Consider the following 19,445-nt stretch of genomic DNA (forward strand, 5'->3'; position numbering starts at 1 on the left):
TTGGAGGATCTTCACATCCAGGCAGATGCTGAGGTTACAGATATGCACGAGGATGTTTTTGTGAATAAGGACATATCGTTTGATGAAGCAAAGGAAAATGAAATAAAAAGCTGGAAACAAAAYCAAGTGTTTGAGGAAATTGAGGACGAAGGACAAAAGTGTGTCTCTACTCGTTGGGTGTGCACTCTGAAAGAGACTGAAAATGGAATAATGCCAAAAGCAAGACTTGTTGCACGAGGATTTGAGGAGCTAMARGTTTCTGACCTACAAAAGGACTCTCCAACCTGTGCCTCRGAGTCACTGAGACTCTTGGTKGCAGTTGTATGTCAAAAACAATGGGAACTTCACTSTWTGGACATTAAATCTGCCTTTTTACAAGGAATGCAACTGTCCAGAGACATTTTCATCAAGCCTCCTCGAGAGGCTAATAGCACAGGTGTGCTTTGGAAACTGAAAAAATGTGTGTATGGTTTAGCTGATGCTTCACTGTATTGGTATAACAGGGTAAAAAGCATCATGATTGAAGCAGGAGGCATCATGTCTAAGGTTGATCCTGCAGTTTTCTATTGGCTGGATGAGCACAAAAATGTAACTGGTGTACTTGCTTGTCATGTTGATGATTTTATATGGGGTGGATCACACATGTTTTCAGAGTCAGTCATACCTCACCTGAGGTCAAAGTTTAATGTCGGTCGTGAAGCACACAATAGCTTTTCCTATGTGGGTGTAGATCTTGTTACTGAAGGTGAGAAAGTACAAATACACCAAGAAACATACATTCAGCACCTGCAGTCCATACACCTCTCACCCTCACGAGCAGCAGAGTCCGCTTCACCTCTCACTGAGAAGGAGACAGAGCAGCTTAGATCTAAGATAGGCCAACTTCTGTGGGTGGCAAGACAGAGCAGGCCTGATGTCATGTTTGATGCTAGTAATTTAGCATCCCGTCTCAAACATGCTACAGTACAGACCATTAATGAAGCAAACAGAGTTGTGTGTAAGCTCAAGGCCAAGTCTGTTGAATTGAATTTTCAACACCTTGGGGACGACGGTAACTTAAAGATGGTTACATTCACTGATGCATCTTTTGGAAATCTTTCAGATGGAGGTACTCAAGGTGGGCACTTCATTGTTTTGATGGGTGACAATGGGCGGTTCTCTCCCATTGCATGGCAGTCAAAGAAAATTAAGAGAATTGTCAGAAGCACACTGGCAGGTGAAACACTCGCCATGTCTGAGGGGATTGATAATGCCATTTTTCTTTCCGCACTCTTTTCTGAACTCAGTGCTGGTAATACTGCTTGTACTCYACCTATAATCTGTGTGACTGATAATTTCTCTCTTGTTGATGCACTTAAGTCAACTAAGTTTGTTGCAGAGAAGAGGTTACGCCTGGAAATGAGTTCAATTAAAGAACTGATGCAAACTAAGAAGGTTCATCAAGTGGTGTGGTCTCAAACAAAAGACCAACTTGCAGACTGTTTAACAAAGAAGGGAGCATCCGCAACCTCACTCCTTAGGGCTCTTTATGAAGGACTTTGGATTCTTCAGTAAATTCAGTCATAAGATGTTTCACATTCTGTTACTTTGAGACTGTTCTGACAAAAATCTTTAGTGGCTACGCTTTCTCATAAGTTTTTTTTTTTTTAGAAAAGTGGGAGATTGTTACTCCTTTGTTTTATTTGTATTACATGTCCACCCACTAGGAGCACTGTTATGCCAGGAGCATATGTAATGGGTTTGTGTTCTTCGTTTCTCTCTGCATGTCTGTGCGTAGGATGCACATGGCGGAATAAAGCTGAGTAAAGAAACTAGTTGTTTCTATTATTTAACATATTACTAGGGATTTTATTCATGATAGCGTTTGACTTACTCTCTTATTTTCCTGTAAATGAGTCAAAATGTGATGAATGCAGACATCTAAAGGATTCATACAGCTTCAATGTTTTGGTAATACAAAGTTTTTTATTTTGTGTTTTGTGTGACAGAATATAAAAACATTTGTTTACATTTTCCCTGAACTTTTGACTGAGAAGAAAATATTGAGTTCAAAGTAAATTAGCTACAAAACTCCAGCTCAAAACTGTTTTCGTGTATATTTCTCATTTATAGATCAATGCACTTTTTTATCTTCTGATTAAGTCTGTCGCTATAAGCCAAACGTACCAAACATAAGGCCCGGGGGCCAAATTCGGCCCCCAGTAGGTTTTTATGTGGCCCATTAGACTCCAGAGTTATGGTGTTTTCATTTTGGGCAAAATCAAGTCCATAAATGCTCTTAAAGGGCCAGCTGTGATGAAACCTGTTCACAAACTGCTGAAATATGAATTAATTCTTAAAATTAAATATTACTGAACATCTTCTCAGTTCCTCCAGGATCTTTACAATAAAAAAATCAAAGTGTTTGTGGTGCTAATGTCTTATTTATGTTGGTAAATTTGACTTTTTATTCACTGCAGATCCTGGACTATAATCCGACATTTATAAAAATCTTACTTGAACCATTTAGTAGAAGTATGAAATTATGTATAAGTGCAAAAAAGTTCTGGGATTTGTTGATGTTGCATGAATTTACACAATAATTCTCAAGAAACTTTAGGGACTGATTGATATAAAATAAACAAAATAATTTCTATTTGCTCTATTTATTGTTTTTCTCTTTCTACCAAAAACTGGTTCTTTGGTCTCAACTAAACCTTTTTCTGAAGGACAGTTTTGTTTACAGAGACTACATAATGCATTGTATTTATTATTTTATTTATTTATATTTAAAATGTATTCCAATTCTAGTGTTAAATGTTCATAAGAATTTAAAGTTTATTCAGAATGTCTTCTTGCGTTATATTACCATAAAATGATCTCAAAACAACCATATCATTTATCATCATAACTTCTGGGACAAAATGTTATCCTGTGACAGACCTACTTACTGGACAATGTCTTTATTTAAAGTGAAATATTAAGAATTATTTACTTAAACTCTTGTTTATTTCTTAAGTTACTTGTAATTTAATTTTCTCTAAATCCAAGTGCAATAAGACATTTGGAGTGGAAACTAAACCAAAATACTTGGTCAGATGGTGTATTTTTACAGTGTAGCATTTGATTTAGACGTTTGATTTTGTCCTGATTGGAGGAACCACAGAATAATATATAGTGATTCTTACAACTGTGACTTTTCATATTTTCTTCTATATGATCCTACAAAACTTTACTAGTTGAAACTAAACCAAAACATAAATATAACCAGCACACATGCAAAGGTTTTATAGTATTTCTGTAAAGATTTGTGGACCGGGCTTGAAATAGAAACACACCATCTTGTAAATTAAATTTTGAGAACGTTATGTTATAGTTGTGTAACTTTATTTACCCTCATATTTCTGAGTAGAAAACTGTCAGACGTCTGTATTTGCTTCATCCACACTTAGAAGAACGTAAGATTCCCATTAAAAAGAGAACAGAGATTTATGATTCAAAGACTGCTTGGATGAAAATATGATTATGAATTCTGCTTTTGGAGCCAGCAGTTTCAACTGTATATCATAATATTTAATTGTTGCTGAAAACACGATGGTGACAAAAAGTTGGACTCCAAATCCACTCACTGGTTATTTCAATATCTTTGGAAAGTTATTTTCAATCAACAGGTTGATGCAAACTTGAAATCTCAATTCAAATTGTGGGACATTTTAACACAAATGCAGAGTACCTTTATTTCTTGTAGTTTCTGGTCATTATGGTTTACAGAAAATGAAAACCCAAAAATTCATTCTCAGAATGTTACATTACATTAGATTAATAATTAAAAAAGAGAGATTCTAAACAGGAAACAAAGTATTTTAATTTCTATGCAGTATTTTAATTTCTAGTTGGTTACATGAATTACTGCATCAATGCGGCGTAGCATGGAGAAGATCAGACTTTGTGTAATTAAAAGTTCCCACAAGTCTGAACCAGATGTGATGTGCGCCATGCAAACACGTACGTAATGCAGAGATGAACCATGGCTTCCAGACCAACAGAAAGTAAATATTTTAACACTTACCCAATAAGTGAGAGAAACAAAATGGCTGCTGTCGGGATTGACCAGCATGAGAAAGAGAATCAATGCTTAAATGAATGGGGTATGTGCCACGGACCTCCGTTTTAGCACTTGCGCATTTTTTTGCCACATAGAATGGTTCCGGTTCACAGGCAACAGTATGTTAACAGTAGCTCCTCAGTAGCTGCAGGACTATTAATGATGCTTATATAATTATTCAGACGTCCTGAAACGCTCAAACAGCAACAAAGGATTTAAGCTGGATGTGTCAAAACTTCACAATAACTTTGAAGGTAAGTTAATAAATCGTTTATATTCTCCATAATGCCTCATGACGTAGCTAACAGGGACAAGCTTACAAAGGTGCTATGTAAATGTTAAGTGTTTTGATCTGTGCAGTGTGCAATATACATATCTATGCTGTATAGATAGATACAGATATATAATATATAGACCTGTCTATATTGTGCCCAAGCTATCAGTCGAAGCTGAAGTTAGCTTCAGAATGTAGCGTCTAATTCAGAAAATAGCTAAAGGGCAATTACACTTAATTTTTCACTATCTTGAGCTTTTTTAATGTGTTGTACTTTAAAACCAACACCTAGACATTTCAAACCTAACTTGATTATTCTGTACTAATAGCAGAATAAATAAAACATTTGTGAAACCTAATTTGTGAAATTTGTAAAATGTAACTTCATAACCTTATTTTCTAAGCAGAATCTCAGAGGGAAAAAAAGAGAAATTCCATTGTGTAACGCAAGAACAGATTATAGCAGCCAAGTGGAAAAATTCACTCTATCGTAGATTGTAACTATGAAACAGCGAAGGTGGATTCGGGAAATACATGATTTGTACCATTTGTTCTGTAGGTTTTTTATGTGGATCGGTGCCACTTAAACGGCTGTAAAGCAAAGGTTTTGGACCTTAATCTGACTGACCAGTTGTGTGGATCGGGCTGAAGCGTTGCTGCCCTCGGCTGTTCTCAAATTACCGTGCTCTGTATCGGAGGGGCTCGTCGCTGCGACTGCATGTTAAATGTATTTTATATAATTGTCATATAAACAAAAACTAAGGAGTTGCCTAAAAATAATTTCATACTCCGTATAACACAAAGGCATCAACACACACGTATTGACTTAGCTTGTGCCGAATCGCTGCTTCTGTTCCTGTAGCAGTGGATTTCCTCCGGCATTATTGTCCTCCAACAAATTATTCCACTGAACGAAGCTCGTACAGCTCCCTTTTAACCTCCGTCTTCCCATTTCTGACGCTGGATCTTCAATATCCTCAAGCTTTGAAWTAGCAGGCAGCTACAAACCGTGTGTTAGCTGTAGTGGCTAAGTTTTGGCTACAGTCCGCTGTCGCCTTGATATCAGCAGGAAAATAAAAAAACTAAGCACTGGATGGTACCGGATAATTACTGGACACAACGGCACACCAAAATACTCGATTGTTGAACCAGTAGCTCACAGATATTTTAAGTTTTGCATCTTTTTCATGGTACAGATCTTGGAGCTTTGGCCAACAATAGGAGGAAGCAGGACACGGAACCAATCTATGTGGCATAAATTCAAACGGAAATACGTCACCACCTCTCGTGGCATATACCCCATTTGTGAAACTCTTCAGGTAAATAACCAGGTTCATGTGACTGGTACATGTAGCAACCTGAAGAGCTCTGGGCTGTCCTGGTAGATGTCCGAGTTGACTGTGGACTTCAGAAAACCCAGTGGACCAGAACCAGTAGATAATCCGGCACCCAGTTTGTGGAAACGTCGCACTTGGCTTCAAAACTCTTGATGCGTCAAAAATAAATGGGTTGAGTCGCCATAACTTATGCCCCAAGTCATCAAGAGCAGAATAAAAACAGGATAAAGTTGGGATAAAATGGGACTTTCTACACTTTTCGTTGCATTAAAAGCATTTTAAGACTTCACAATAATTTTAAACCAAATGTGCAAATTAATTTTTTCTTTAGAAAGCAAATGCATAAACAAGTATACATTAAAGCAATACTGAAGTTCCAGAGAGCCACCACCAGAGGGCGCTCACTGCTAATTTATCAACAACAACTGCTGTTGCTACTTTTTGATATTTTTCCCTCAAAAGTTCTTAAAAATACAAGGTTTAAAATGAAGTAGTGGTGAAAATTATGCAAAGAATCATGTTTTTTAACAATGAATGTTTGTTAACTGTCACTAAAATCATAAAATAGAAAGAAGTGAAAACATTTTCCCATCTATAGGAGATGTAAATACACACCTGCTGTGTGAAGGATTTACGTCAACATCTCTGTCCAGATGAAGCTTTAAACATCACACCGCCGCCACAGACGCATCCGGGGCCACAGCTGCTGACTAGTCACATCTTGTTTACACCAGGGGCTAAAGATTTGTGTGACCTAGTTGCTAAAAAAGCCCAGGAGGCAAAGAAAAGCGAACTGCGAAAACATGAGTTTACAAATGTTTTAAAAAGGAAAGAAGAGACAAAATGAATGTTTCAGGAAAAGCTGTGTATTGTTTACAGACAGTAATATGATGATTGATTAGCTAAATTTAAAAGTATAAGAAATTAATTTGTCCATTTTTTAAATGTAAAAGCTAATACAACATTAAAAAGGCTGAAAAACACATTAAATCTATCATTATTTATCAGTTTTTTTGTTTTAAATATCTAAAATACTGCCAAACTGTTGGTTGATATTTACTATTTTATTCAGTTTTCACTTTGCATCGTTTTAAGCAGTTATGAAGCGAAGTGAAGCTGATCACCAACTACAAGAAGTTATTAAGGAAATTAATTAAAATAAACAAGAAATTCTAAATATATTCCCAAATGCATTCTTGCAAATAAAAAGTCATGGCACATGGTTGTAGGAAAGATCAGTATTGACTTTTACTGATCTAACACGAGTAGAGCAAAGTACTAAAAGGTGATGCTATATTTTCCAAATATATTAAAGGAAAGTTGAGTGGAAGGAAAACATGAAACGACATATGTTTTGTGAAGCAAAGCCAGAGTTTCAAGCACGAACTTTAAGACCATAAACTGTTTTTTAAATAAATAAGATTCTCACAGTATTAAAAATAATTTATTAAGATGGAAAAGTAAATATATTCATTTACTTTTGAATTTTGTTGGACATTTCTTAGTTCCTATGATCAAGTACAGCAGTGGATGTAAATGATTTCTAAACCATAATTTTCTTTTGTATTTTGTTTTTTTTAACACTGTACAGCGAGTTTTCCATGGTGATTCGTCAAATCCAGAGTCCAGGCAACCTTTGACCCCTTCACTGAGAACACGTCCGACATATAGAGTGTAAAATACCAGGAAGTGATTCAGCTACTGTGATTGGCTGCTTGAGTCTTTGTCGTCGTTGCGCGGTAAACTGAGCAGCTCCTCGATCTTCTCCAGGTCCTTATTGGTTTCTTCTGGCCGAACGCTGACGTTCAAACTGTCGATCAGCTCATCGGTCAGCTGCAGACGGGCCGACCTGATCGGATCAACACAGAAAACACAGGATCATGATTTCACACACATGTTAAGTCAACCGACTGGGCCTGAGACAAACACCCAAATATTCACGCATATCCACTCCTGTGTGTGAATATTTTTCTTACCATTCTGCGAGTTTGAGTTCGTAAAGCTCTCGTCGTTCTCGCTGCCTCCGCTCTCTAAAGGTTTCTCCTGTCAGAGACTGCAAGCCGATGATCATGGCGCCCACAGGAATCCTGTGGAGAGATAAATTTTAATATATGGTGAATTATGATATGGTGTGTGTTTGTAGAAAAAAATAAATAAAAGGAAACTCTGTGCTAAAAGGGCAGAATTACGTATGTATTTTCCAGCCACATTGTATCTTTTTATCTGTGTTGCATTCAGTTTTTTATAAAAATGTTATATATATCAAACATACTTAAAATAAATTTTACTTCCTGATTTAACATTCTGAAATTGGGCCTCTGTCTCTTTAAGAACTCCTGCTCTTTCTGAACTCATCACAACATGGTTCCTATATAAACACTGTAATTATTATTATTATTTTTTTTTTACTAGCGTTTCACTGATAAGTAGGTACTGCAACGACCTCAACAAATGTTCCACCAGGTGTTTGCTAATTGCTGCTGGCTAGTCTGAAGGAGCTGGGTGTAGGAGGAGCTACGCCTCGGAGGCGGGGCTAAATCCAACCAGGCGTTTTCACAGCTGAATGGTTGCCATGGAGATTAAAGGATTTTTCAAACATGCATAAAAGAATCAAAGCTACATTCTAGGAAATAACATTGAAACATGATGTAAAGTTAAAAAACAAAGAATATTTTTACACATTACTGCCCCTTTAAGAGACGTGTTTTATTGTTTTCTTTCCGTTTAAACCAAAACAATGTAAAATCACATTTTAAAACAATGAATTTGAAATGAACATTTCATGATAAGAGTAAAATAACACCCAGGCTTCTCATTTCAACTCTCCTCCTTCTCCACCATTAATGTTGGGAGCTTTAAGCGGAGCCCTGGAGCATCATGATGCGATGCAGTCGGCTACCTCCCATCACTACTCAGCCCCGTTTCCACCTCACCTACTTCACATCCAACGCTCCAGGTGGCTGCCCGCTCAGGCACAGAGAGCCCAGGACGCAGCAGTCCAGACCCAACACAACAATAACTACAAACAATCCATCCTCCGGTTAAACCTTTAAATCACAACCTGCTTCAACCTGAGTGAAGTCAGCAACAAAAATGTAAATCAGAAGATGGGAGTGAAGGAGGAAACGGTAATGGTGTCCATGTTGAGGGGGCAGCTGATCCTTTGGCTGGCGTTTTTTACTCTGGTATCCAAAAAAATATGGCCAACTGCGGTGCAGATGAGTCCCTCTGGCAGCGGGAGCAGACATGGAGGCAGAGCTGCAGCTGGGCGGCAGAGGGCTGCCGAGGGGCGCAGCTGGCTGCCAGAGCGCCGTCTGCTCTCAAGCAAAAACTGTTCACAAGCATGAGTGGAAATACGACAAGCAAGCACAGGGATAAAAACACTCGTCTCCGTTATGAGTATTTGTCTGAGAGCAACACAGTTTTGCAGTTGAAGTGTAAATAAAAAAATGAAATTAAATTTGATAAGTTATTAAAAATAATGGCAGCGTTGGATATAAATTGTTATATCAGATTTTCAGTGGAAACATTGAGGCGCTGGAGCGACAAGCCCCGCCTACTTTTGGGGTTTTGGTGAAATTATAGTCAGCCATTTTACAGAAGAGCGTTGGATTCAACTCAACTTTTTATAAACTGAGACATAAACCATCATAATCCAACCATTTTCTGTTGTCTTCTTTGTTGTTTCTGCCAGTAGTAACATCCTGATGTTGATCACATGACTTGTGGGATGCAAAAAAAGAGTTGACTACTATGATACGGCTAAATTCTCAAAAGCTGTTTAGAATAAAATAGAACATAACATATTTAATTGATCTCAAGCGGAAATTGCTTAACAGTGCAGAGAAGATTTAAGTTGTAAATTTTTGTTTTTGTGTTTTTTTATCAGCAATTAGTGCACACAGAATAAATATTATGTTCCAACAAATGAGTGCAAATAATCAGACAAGAAAACGAATAACAGCAACAGAAATAACATAAAATAAAAAAGGAACAAATACAAAACAGAACATAATGAAATTGTGTCTCAACAAAAACTATTAAATTGCTTTGTTAAAGAAGAATAAATAATTAACAGTCTTATGGTTTCCTGTGGTGCATTTTAATAAAATGAGTCTAAAATTTGGTGAGTTTCCTTTAAGCAAATTCATTTTTTTACGGTGTATAGAAACACAGCTACAGTTTTTTCTTGCTGGTCGTTTGAGGAACCACATTTTGAACATCTACAGACTGAATTATTTGTCCTTTCTTCTTCTTTGTGTCGCGTTAAAAACACTGAATCCTTCATCGATGTGAAACGAGAAGCAGCTCTTACCCCAACACGGCTCCGATGACGCTCCCAGCCACCAGGCCTCTCAGGCCCAGGTTCAGCCTGAAGAGGCCGACCGTGACAGCTGCACACAGAGAGAGAGAGTTTCGTCATCAGTCACCGCTGAATTCACTTAAACACTCAGTGATGTAAAAACTGATTTTAGTATCACGTCATGTAACAGTAGAAGGTTTTATTTTGACGTTAGGCCAGATAAACGAAGCAACTCACCTCCAGCTGCAAGGTAATTACTGACAGCATCTTTGTTCCTGTACACAGCCAGGCTGGTGCTGACGGAGCTACAGCAGAGAGGAGTGAACAGAGTCACAAACTGAACACAAAAAGCAACAAATGTGTAATATAAACTCTCAATTTGTTAGTTTTCCTCATTATTCATCACACAGCATATTAGTAAAGCATTTACAACTCTTGAATTTTTCAATATTCAAAATCAAATAGATTTCTTTTATTTCAACCAGCAACCATTTGTTATCTACATAATTAACATAATTGATTGTTTTCTCAATAAAATACACTAAAGGCAGATTTTAATAAACACTTCCAGAGCTGAATCAGGGAAGAATTTAATTAAAAATCGATTTTCTTCCTTGTGAATTAACCCTCAGATGTCATGAAATGATCCACTTATTCTGCTCACCTGAACAAAGTGACTATGACAGAGACTCTCCAGCTCCATCTCCAGCCGTACCGTAGGAAACCTCGGATCGCTGCGTTGTGAGCGGAGCGCTAAGAGGAAACACAACAACGATGCTTTTATGTTTTACTCCTGTCACTGCAAAAATCAGAGATTATAACATCTTAAAAATACACTTTCTTATTAATCTTACAGCAATTTCCAGGCAAAATCATGTGGGAAAGGTGAGAAATTCATAAAATCTCCCCGAAGGCGTGTTTAGATGTTCAGACGATCAAAACCGATTAGTGAGGACGGTTCACACTCCGATGACGATTCACTTACGACTGCTTCCACGCGACTCGTATACATCTCCGCCTGGCTGATCTGGATGTACCGCTGCCTGGCGAGGCGCGCGGCTGGCAGGCCGCCGTACAGGAAGCCGGTGAACGCTCCCAGAATGCCGTACTTCATCACGGTGACCACCTCCTCTGAGGGTCTCTGTTTCTCACTACGATAAGAAAAAACAAGAAAAAAAGTCGTTCAGAACTGAATCGATTAATCGCGATTAATCGATTTTTGAAATAATCAACTAGTTATTAATCGATTAATTGCTAAATAGAGTATAGAGAGTTAAAAATGCATTTTGCTCAAAAATACAACACATTCAGAATAAAAAACTTTAAAAAGTAACTATATATACATTTTGCATTAAAGACAAAAACATATTTGTCTGTAAATCCATTTTACCCAAAACTACTTGGTTCAAATTTACCAAAGAAATGTGGGCAATACTTAAAAAGAGATGACATGTTTGTTTATTTACATATTTAATGCATTTCTAACATTTTTGAAAAGGATTTATGAAAAATCTGCATATTACAATTTTTGTTCTCTGATTAATCATCAGAATAATCGATAAACTTCCACCAGATTTTCCCAGAATCTTTTAAACTCAGAAAGTCAAATTTCTCCTCCATTTAAAAGAAAAAAGAGTTGAAGGAAGGATACAAGAATCAAATAAGGAAGGAAAGGCAACATGAAGGATGCAAAAAATCAGAAGGGAAGTTTGAAAGAAAGATAGAGGGATGTAGGAAAGAATGAAAAGAATAAAAGATACTTGAAAGAAAAGGAGGACAAGAGAGGAAGCAGGAAGAACATGAGAAACGAAGGAAGGAAGAAAGGAAAACTATGACTTGTTCAGCATAGAAAATATGGTGGCAGCATCATGTTAAGTGATTTTTAACAGCAGTTATAATCCTGAACAAGTGTCTGTGTTTTTCTGCATAACCCACAAATATGTTCGGTATGTTTCTTTGAAAACCCTGATATCATTAATTTATGATTATGAATTCACAAAAAGAGTCCTGTCCATTTAAATAAAGCTAAAGAGACGATAAAACCACAAAATAATCAAACTGAGGGTGAAAACAGACTGACTCTCGATCAAAGACGTCCTTGATGCGCTGCCATCCTGTGTCTGGAAATTCTGGCTTGCCGATGTTCTTTGGCAGAGAGCCGGCTGCAGGACTAGTCGAGGAAGAGGAAGAGGAAGAGGAGGAGGAGGAGGAGGAGGAGGAGGAGGGCATCTGCCCAGCAGCCACATCAGCTGCATCCACCCTGGGGAGCAGAAAGCAGAAGAAGCGAGGCATGGCGGTCTGGACGAGGCCCTGGAACGGGCCTGTGCTCATCAGGCCCCGGAGGCTGGAGTCTGTCTGAGCAGGACGAGGCTCGTTCTCTGGCTGCAGCAGAGAAAGAAACACTCAGTTACGCAACGAGAACAAGTTTAAATGAGAGCAGAGAACATGAAAAATCTTAAATGTGTCCAAGCCTAGTGGCGGAAGTGAAGAGCAAATGGATATTTTACACATTAGCGCTTATTAATGTACCTTTAATATTCTGTGGTTCAATATTATTTGCTACTTTCTGTAGGGTTACGTCAAGAATAATATTACTCAGCTGCACATTTCTCATAAAATATTGTATTTTATATTTGTCTATCATATAAAATCCCAGAAAAATGCATTAAAGTTTGTGATTGTGACTTGAAAAAATAAGGAAAAACAAAATAAAGTTTAAACAACTTAACAAAAAACTATTTTATTGCTTAAAATTTTAGATAAGCTAATCAGAAGGCCAGATCTGCCAAAAATATTATAAATAAATAAATTGAGTTAATTTAAGTTTTAAAAAAATCTAAACTTTTTAGATCTGAAAACTTTTCTAAAAAAAACAATTTAATTTCTTCAAAATGTTCAACTTTTGGAACTCAGAAATTGTGAATTTTTTCTTGAAATTTTCAGAAATTAATCTAGAAATTTCTTAATTTTTTTCTATCAAATGTTCAACTTTAAAACTAATACATTTTCACTTTTACGAAAAAATTCTGATCTCAAAATTTGTGCTTTTTTCAAGCAAATTTTCAAGTTTTTTCTAAAAAGATTTTTAAGATTTTCTAGCAAATTTTGGACTTTTCAAACTCAGACATGTTTAAATTTTTCACCTCAAAATGTCTGCGATTAACTTCAAACTTTTAATTTTTCTCAAGCTAATTTTGATTGTCAAAATTTCTGAGTTTTTTTCTAGTAAATTTTCCACTTTTCAAATTCAGAAATGTTGCAATTTTTTCAAGAAACTTTTCTTATTCCCAGCAGCTGTTAATCTGTAACCATTACTGCTTCTAACAAACTCAAAAAGTCTTTACATTCCATGGTTATTCCTTAATTTTCCCAATTTCTTGTACTCTTATTTATGGAAAAATAGTTTGCATACTTCTTAAAATGACTCGTCTCAGTTGCACATTTCCCTTACAATATAGTATTTTATCAACTGTACAGTAATATTTTCCACAAGTGGTACGTTTCCCCATATTGTACAGTTTTTTATTAATTTATTTGACCTTAGTTTGAATATGCATCCTTCTAATTAGCTTCATTTCACTACTGGTACGCCTGAATTTTCCTAATGTTGGGCAATAAATGATATTTTTATTCTACCACTACATAAAAATGAATCGCTACAGTTAAGAAAATAAATCCACTTTTAGTCTAAGTAAATTCTAAATCTCATTTTGTACTTCAGTATATTTACCTTATTTCTCTTGTCTAGCTAGCTACAGTAGCTTCTAATACCTGCGTCAGGTAAAGCTGCTACATGAGAAAAACGTTACATTATCCCGTATAGCAAAGTCACAGCACCATTTGTCTTTACAAACAAAAATATAAATGTTTTAATTCATAACTTTTTACAAGTCACTTACATGGTATAGCCAATTGCTCTGCTAAGCTATCGGTGTGGGGTGCTAGCTTCCCATTAGCTTCATATATGAAGGTTAAGATGCGGCCGCGGAGGGATTCAGCAGCAGGAAATTGTGGGTCTTATTTACTGGAGACGTCCGGAAAACACGAACATCAATGACAGTATTTCTCTTTTCACATGTGTCCTTCTGACGGTCATCCCACATTGACTTTCTGAAAGCACACCTACTGCTGCAGCCGCAGCAACACAACCTCTGACTCTGGCTCAAGAAAAATGAAGAGCGGAGACAGTGACCGGAGAGAAGCGCCCCCTGGTGGCCGGAGTGGTAAACGAATCCCTACCGCGGTAACGCTGCAAAAATAAAAAATATTAGAATATTTTGGTCTAGTTTTTAATTAACATTTCTTACTAAACTTACAATTAAACAAAACTAACTTTTAAGCAAGATATAGGAACTTGCGTTATGTAAATTATCACTTTATATTAATGAAAAAGTACCAGTTTCATTCCTTTATTTCACATTTTTCCCATATAAGTGCAATAATTTGACAGTACTGATTATGTCACAAATATTAAAGAATTATTGACTTAAAACAATCTCCTATATCGTTCTGAAAAGCTACTTTAAAGTTAGTTTTTTATTTCAAGTGTATTAAGATATCTAGATAAAAAGTCTAAGATAGTGTTTTTTTAGTGCAAGTAGCATAGATACACAGCAATTATGTTTACAATATCCTCTTTAAATAATGTTAATTGATTTTATTCATTAAAACAAATCATGAGAAAAAATATTGGCCATTTGACTAATTTTAAAATATTAATAAAGCACTGGACATCACTTAAAAATGTTTGTTTGCAGTAAACAGTTTTGCTGGGTAAACAGTTACCCAGCAAAACACGCTTATTATACATACACACTCTCTCTCTCTATATATATATATATATATATATATATATATATTAAGAGAAGCAAAGTTGGTTTGAAAGTTGCTTTTCAAATTTTATTGTAATAAAAGAAACTTTGAGACCAACCATGATTATGCTCAGACAATGATCAGAGCATGTTTGGTCAATTCTGATCACAAATTAGCCATAATGTGCAACAGTACGAATACTACAACATATTCAGTAAAATCCTGGTAAACACCAACCCTGATATTGTTTATTATATAAAAAAAAACATGAAATGTGTAAAAAAAAAAAGCCAAAATGGAAACTATTGCTATTGTTTGGCACTTTGTGTGAAAGGAAACACTATTCAAGTTCTAAAAACCTGCCAAAAATAGCAGCTAGATTCATATTAAAAAATGATTAACAGTCTTCTTGAAACCTTCCATTTTTCCACCTTGAAGTATTTTTGATTACAAGAAAGAAACACAACACTGAAGATCACGTCAATATGAATCCTGGTGGTGGCAGCACCTCAAAACAGTATTCATGTTTTGAGATGAATACTGATAGAAACCTCGTTGAGATCAAGTACTTCCTGTTTACAGTTTGTTTTCGTCTCTAAACTGTGTTTTTATTTAAGAAACTTTGAGCTGTTGTTGCAGAAATGTATGCTGCACAAATAAACTTGATTTAAAAATCTAGAAAGTGATTTTTTTTTTACAGAAAATTATCTCAAAGATACTGTAGATGTGCAAGCCCTCTAGTGGCCGATTAGGGAACTGTCTAAAAAAATTACATGAAAGATCTGGACCAAGTTTTGAAACCATGATTTTGAACCCAAAATTGAGAATCAATAAAAATAAAAAACTCGTACCACAGAAAATACATTCATAATAGTTGATTCTCCTTCGTATCAGAGTTTAAAGCTCAGTTTTGATGGGTTTCTGGACAATCTGTTTGTAGTTGCTCCTGCGTTTGGGCTTGTAGGTGAGCAGCTGGCTGAACTCGGTCAGGAGTTTCTCCCAGTAACACGTGATTTCTCCCATTTGAAGGTGGTTCAGGATGAACTCCTGACCTCTGTGAGGAGAAAAGTTGCTGATATCTTTGGATTTCATTTATTTAATTAGACCCACATGTAATTATCAAACGTTTTCAGTTACCTGGAGGCGATCTCTTGTGCGACAGAATCATTTTCTTTGACAAACTGAAGCAGCTCTCTGCAAACACAGGATGTGACATCACCATCAAAGGGAGTTTTACTGTATTTGTGTCTCTTTTCCCATTAATATGCATAAAATAACAAACTACCTGACGTCAGATAAGTCCTGTTTGACCGGGACGTAGTGGACCCAGGGTTTGAGTTGAGGGTAGAAAAACTCCTGCCACTCGTCGCCCACATGAAACACCAATGAGCCGCAGAGGAAGAGATGCTTGAGGCGAAAACTCGCCGCCACACCCCGGAAGTTAAATAAATATCTAACAGGACACACCAAACAGTCCATTCAGACAATTAATTCAATAATTATAATATTTATACGCTTAAAAAAGATGCTTACTTGTATTTACAGTGATCTACCAGAGGGATTTCTTTAGCTGGAGGTCTGCCCAGTGTGTCCTACAAGACAGAAAATGAAAGGATAAACAGTAGATCTTAACGCAGAGGCGTTGGGTTCGGTGTGGCTGTGTGTCGGACCTTTTCGGACCTCCAGGCCTGGTTCTTGGTGTACTCAGCATCCACCAGATCTGGAGCTTCTCTGGACAGAAGGATGAGTGGGTCGCGCTCAGCGCTGGTTCTACAAAAAGGAAAAAGAAAAAAAACACAAGATGACTTAGACATCTTTCCATGTTAAAATCACAAACTTCACTGGATTTTATTTTATAAAGACAAACATATATCTTTACTGGATTCATTCAAACACATTTTAAATTTAAGCTCCTGCAGAAACCATGAAGCATCCTGGTTGTAGTAACATTACCTGGAGCCTCTGAAGAATCCTCTGGCCTCTTTCTTCTTCCAGGGCCACTGAGCTGCAGACCTAAACATCAGAATCACTTTTTACGTCGCCTCTCAGAAAAATGAACAAAAAACACAGTTTGCTTCCAAAAAGACCAGAATTATTCTGCAGCTGCTCTCATTTCTCTGAGTTTTAAATAAGAACATTACTGACACCTAGTGGCCAATATGAGGCACAATCAATATACAGGAACCTAAAATAAATTAAAATATAATTTATATTTAAAGTATTTTAAGTAGATGAGGTTAAAAATGAACAATACACCTGACATCATAAAAATTTTTTTGCTTGTGATAAATTGTCCCAGAATTTATTTCAATTGTTGTTTTGAGACCATTTTTAGGTAAGATAGTGTCATAACAATGAAAGAATGCAGTCAAAGATCAGTAAACTTTAAATTCTAATCAACATTTAACTCTGGAACTGGAAAACATTTTAAATATCCAAAATAAATAAACAAAACAACAAATAAAATGAATTATGAAGTCTCTGTAAACAAAACTCTGCTTTAAAGAAAAAGAAAAACAACAAATCATACAAATAGAAATTATTGACCCCTTTTAAACTTATTATAAAAAAATGAGTGAATGTTGTGTGAATCGCTTAATAAACTCAATAAAATTCAGGATATTTACCTTTTATCATTTCATGCGTTTAATTAATTTATTGTTTATTGCTACAGGTCTAAAATTCAACAATACTACAAATACATTTTGCTCGTTTTTTGCACAAAATAGTTTGTTTTATGTACATTTACAACCTTGAAAAGGTTTAAGAGTAAAACTGCATTTGCAAGGTTGTTTTGTGTAATTTCAACAGACTCAGGCTAAAACAATAACTTTATAAAAAGTTTAATATTCAAAATAAAAAGTGTTTGATCGTACTTTTTCAGCTCGTCCCTCATCAGATCCCATCTGCCCAGTCCGGTGGGATATATGGGCCACACAGCGGGCCCGCCTTCCCAAAACGTCCACGCCGGGTACATGATGTCCTGGTAGTCTGGCGTCTAAAAACAAAACATGTTTAATTCACAAACTCTTCGGCGTCTTCAAACGACAAACACTGGCCAGATGCTGACCTTACTGAACGAGAAGACGGGCAGAATTGGTTGGACCCAGTTGGGCACCTGAGGGTAATCTCTCACATTCACCACCATCTCCACGTCAGGGAGCCTGTCCACAACCTCCAGGATGAAATGCTCCACTCCACTGCACCTAAAAAACACAAGAAACCAGATTTAGTTTTCACATTTAATAAAACCCTAAAACACAGTATTTATCTGAATAAACAGACACTTTTCATGCACCTTGCAGGGAACATGCAGTTGTGCTCCCGGTACAGTTTGTGCCCGATGACCTGGTAGTGGGTGCCCACACCTTTCTGAACCGTGGTTGCCATGACATCCTGAGAGATTCCCCTCTCAAACGGCTTCAGGTCATGATGGAGGACGCTGAGATACAAGTTAGGATTAAAAAAAAGAAGAAAACACATCAAATATTTTATACATTTCCTTTATTTATAAATCTATATTCAGTTGATTTTACTCACCCAAGATGGCAGCTGCAGTTAACAGGGTTACATGTTTTGTATCCTTTAACAGCTTCTGACACCTTTTCTTGTATTTCCTTCCATGTGTTATCTAAAAAAAAATTTTTTTTAAATAAATTTGAGGCCAATGTTGTCAGTTTCCACTTTAAACTTTTATTGTCTTGATTTTTTTGTGATTTCCCAGATGCACGTTTGCCATGTTACATTAACTGAGTCAACTACAGGAAAAATACATCAACCAGCCACCACATACTATAAAACTTTAGAATATTCAAAGATATGTTTTCATACTGCTAATATTTTTCATTCCTACACTTTGAACTCATCACATGAGTACAAACCAGATCAGTTAGAGGGAAGTTATGAAAAGCACAAATAATATATACTAACAAGTTAAAACTCCAATTATTCTACATGTAAAAACGGAACCTTACAACATTTTTCCTCATTTAAAGATACGGATTTTGAGGAGACTCTTACATTTTCTCTTTTTCTAGACTAAAATAAATCCAGTTTCAATGAAAAGTAAACTAAAATCGACAGGCATCGATGTATCAACTCTATTCAGAACCTTAACACACCTTAAGTAAGTATTACAACGCAATAAGGATACATTTATAGTGGAAATACTGGCTGTAAACTTGGCAACAAAGTTGCTCGAACAGCTAGCTTCCAGCCAGCTAGCTTCCTATGCTAATTGATCGATGACTCAGTCATCAAAACTTATCGCGAGGCGCCGCAACGAGATTAAATGAGACAGTCCAAACCTTTTGTCTGTCTTTACGGTAACTTTAAATCCGTCTTACCAGCCGAACAGAAGCCACAAACTTGAAGCAGCAACAGAAAGCCACAAAGAAACCAGCGCTCCATTTCCCGCTATCCTCCAGCTCTGCCTGAGAACAAAGCAGCAATCTGCGCTCTGCTAGTTCTGCCTGGTCACGGTTCAGAAATGACAAAATAAAACAAAGACATTTCTTTCAAGCTAAATTTTTGGTTTATTTTCATTTTGGTTTTAATCTCTTTCATTCATTTATTTTTAATTCATTGTGATTCCTTGTTTTGTTTTTGCCCTTTAAGATGTAAAGATATACATAA

At 36.4% G+C, this 19,445-nt stretch overlaps 2 protein-coding genes across 4 annotated transcripts; both read right to left on the minus strand.

The window, feature by feature from the left end:
* Positions 1-7,120: 7,120 nt before the first annotated feature.
* Positions 7,121-14,147, minus strand: timmdc1 (translocase of inner mitochondrial membrane domain containing 1). Its single transcript, XM_008429177.1, has 8 exons — positions 13,898-14,147; positions 12,079-12,380; positions 10,984-11,149; positions 10,663-10,751; positions 10,236-10,303; positions 10,011-10,089; positions 7,672-7,782; positions 7,121-7,544 (listed from the first exon to the last, which is right to left on the minus strand). The coding sequence occupies exons 2-8, from the start codon at positions 12,327-12,329 to the stop codon at positions 7,394-7,396; spliced, it is 915 nt and encodes a 304-aa protein (XP_008427399.1). The 5' UTR covers positions 12,330-12,380; positions 13,898-14,147; the 3' UTR covers positions 7,121-7,393.
* poglut1 (protein O-glucosyltransferase 1) lies at positions 14,005-19,267 on the minus strand. Of its 3 annotated transcripts, XM_008429197.1 has the most exons (12): positions 19,157-19,267; positions 18,351-18,441; positions 18,109-18,252; positions 17,881-18,016; positions 17,687-17,808; positions 16,764-16,823; positions 16,481-16,580; positions 16,344-16,402; positions 16,096-16,263; positions 15,948-16,004; positions 15,662-15,864; positions 14,005-14,247 (listed from the first exon to the last, which is right to left on the minus strand). In XM_008429197.1, the coding sequence occupies exons 1-11, from the start codon at positions 19,218-19,220 to the stop codon at positions 15,708-15,710; spliced, it is 1,158 nt and encodes a 385-aa protein (XP_008427419.1). In that variant the 5' UTR covers positions 19,221-19,267; the 3' UTR covers positions 14,005-14,247; positions 15,662-15,707. The 3 variants fall into 3 exon arrangements, with proteins under 3 accessions (XP_008427419.1, XP_008427410.1, XP_008427434.1); XM_008429188.1 differs by lacking the exon at positions 14,005-14,247 and having other exon boundaries at positions 14,888-15,864; XM_008429212.1 differs by lacking the exon at positions 14,005-14,247 and having other exon boundaries at positions 14,888-15,864; positions 19,118-19,207.
* Positions 19,268-19,445: the final 178 nt, after the last annotated feature.

This window comes from Poecilia reticulata, linkage group LG2 (genome assembly GCF_000633615.1).
Source record: "Poecilia reticulata strain Guanapo linkage group LG2, Guppy_female_1.0+MT, whole genome shotgun sequence".
In the NCBI taxonomy this organism is placed as follows: domain Eukaryota; kingdom Metazoa; phylum Chordata; class Actinopteri; order Cyprinodontiformes; family Poeciliidae; genus Poecilia; species Poecilia reticulata.

What these genes read in the sequence shown, in the direction of transcription:
- poglut1 (XM_008429197.1), bottom strand. Translation starts at nt 19,220, where the DNA reads ATGGAGCGCTGGTTTCTTTGTGGCTTTCTGTTGCTGCTTCAAGTTTGT. An exon ending in AACTGCATGTTCCCTGCAAG is followed by an intron (nt 18,017 to 18,108) that starts GTGCATGAAAAG and finishes TGTGTTTTTTAG; the next exon opens with GTGCAGTGGAGTGGAGCATT. An exon ending in ATGAGGGACGAGCTGAAAAA is followed by an intron (nt 16,824 to 17,686) that starts GTACGATCAAAC and finishes TCTGATGTTTAG; the next exon opens with GTCTGCAGCTCAGTGGCCCT.
- timmdc1 (XM_008429177.1), bottom strand. Translation starts at nt 12,329, where the DNA reads ATGAGCACAGGCCCGTTCCAGGGCCTCGTCCAGACCGCCATGCCTCGC. An exon ending in GTCATAGTCACTTTGTTCAG is followed by an intron (nt 10,304 to 10,662) that starts GTGAGCAGAATA and finishes TCTCTGCTGTAG; the next exon opens with CTCCGTCAGCACCAGCCTGG. An exon ending in GAACTCAAACTCGCAGAATG is followed by an intron (nt 7,545 to 7,671) that starts GTAAGAAAAATA and finishes TGATCCGATCAG; the next exon opens with GTCGGCCCGTCTGCAGCTGA.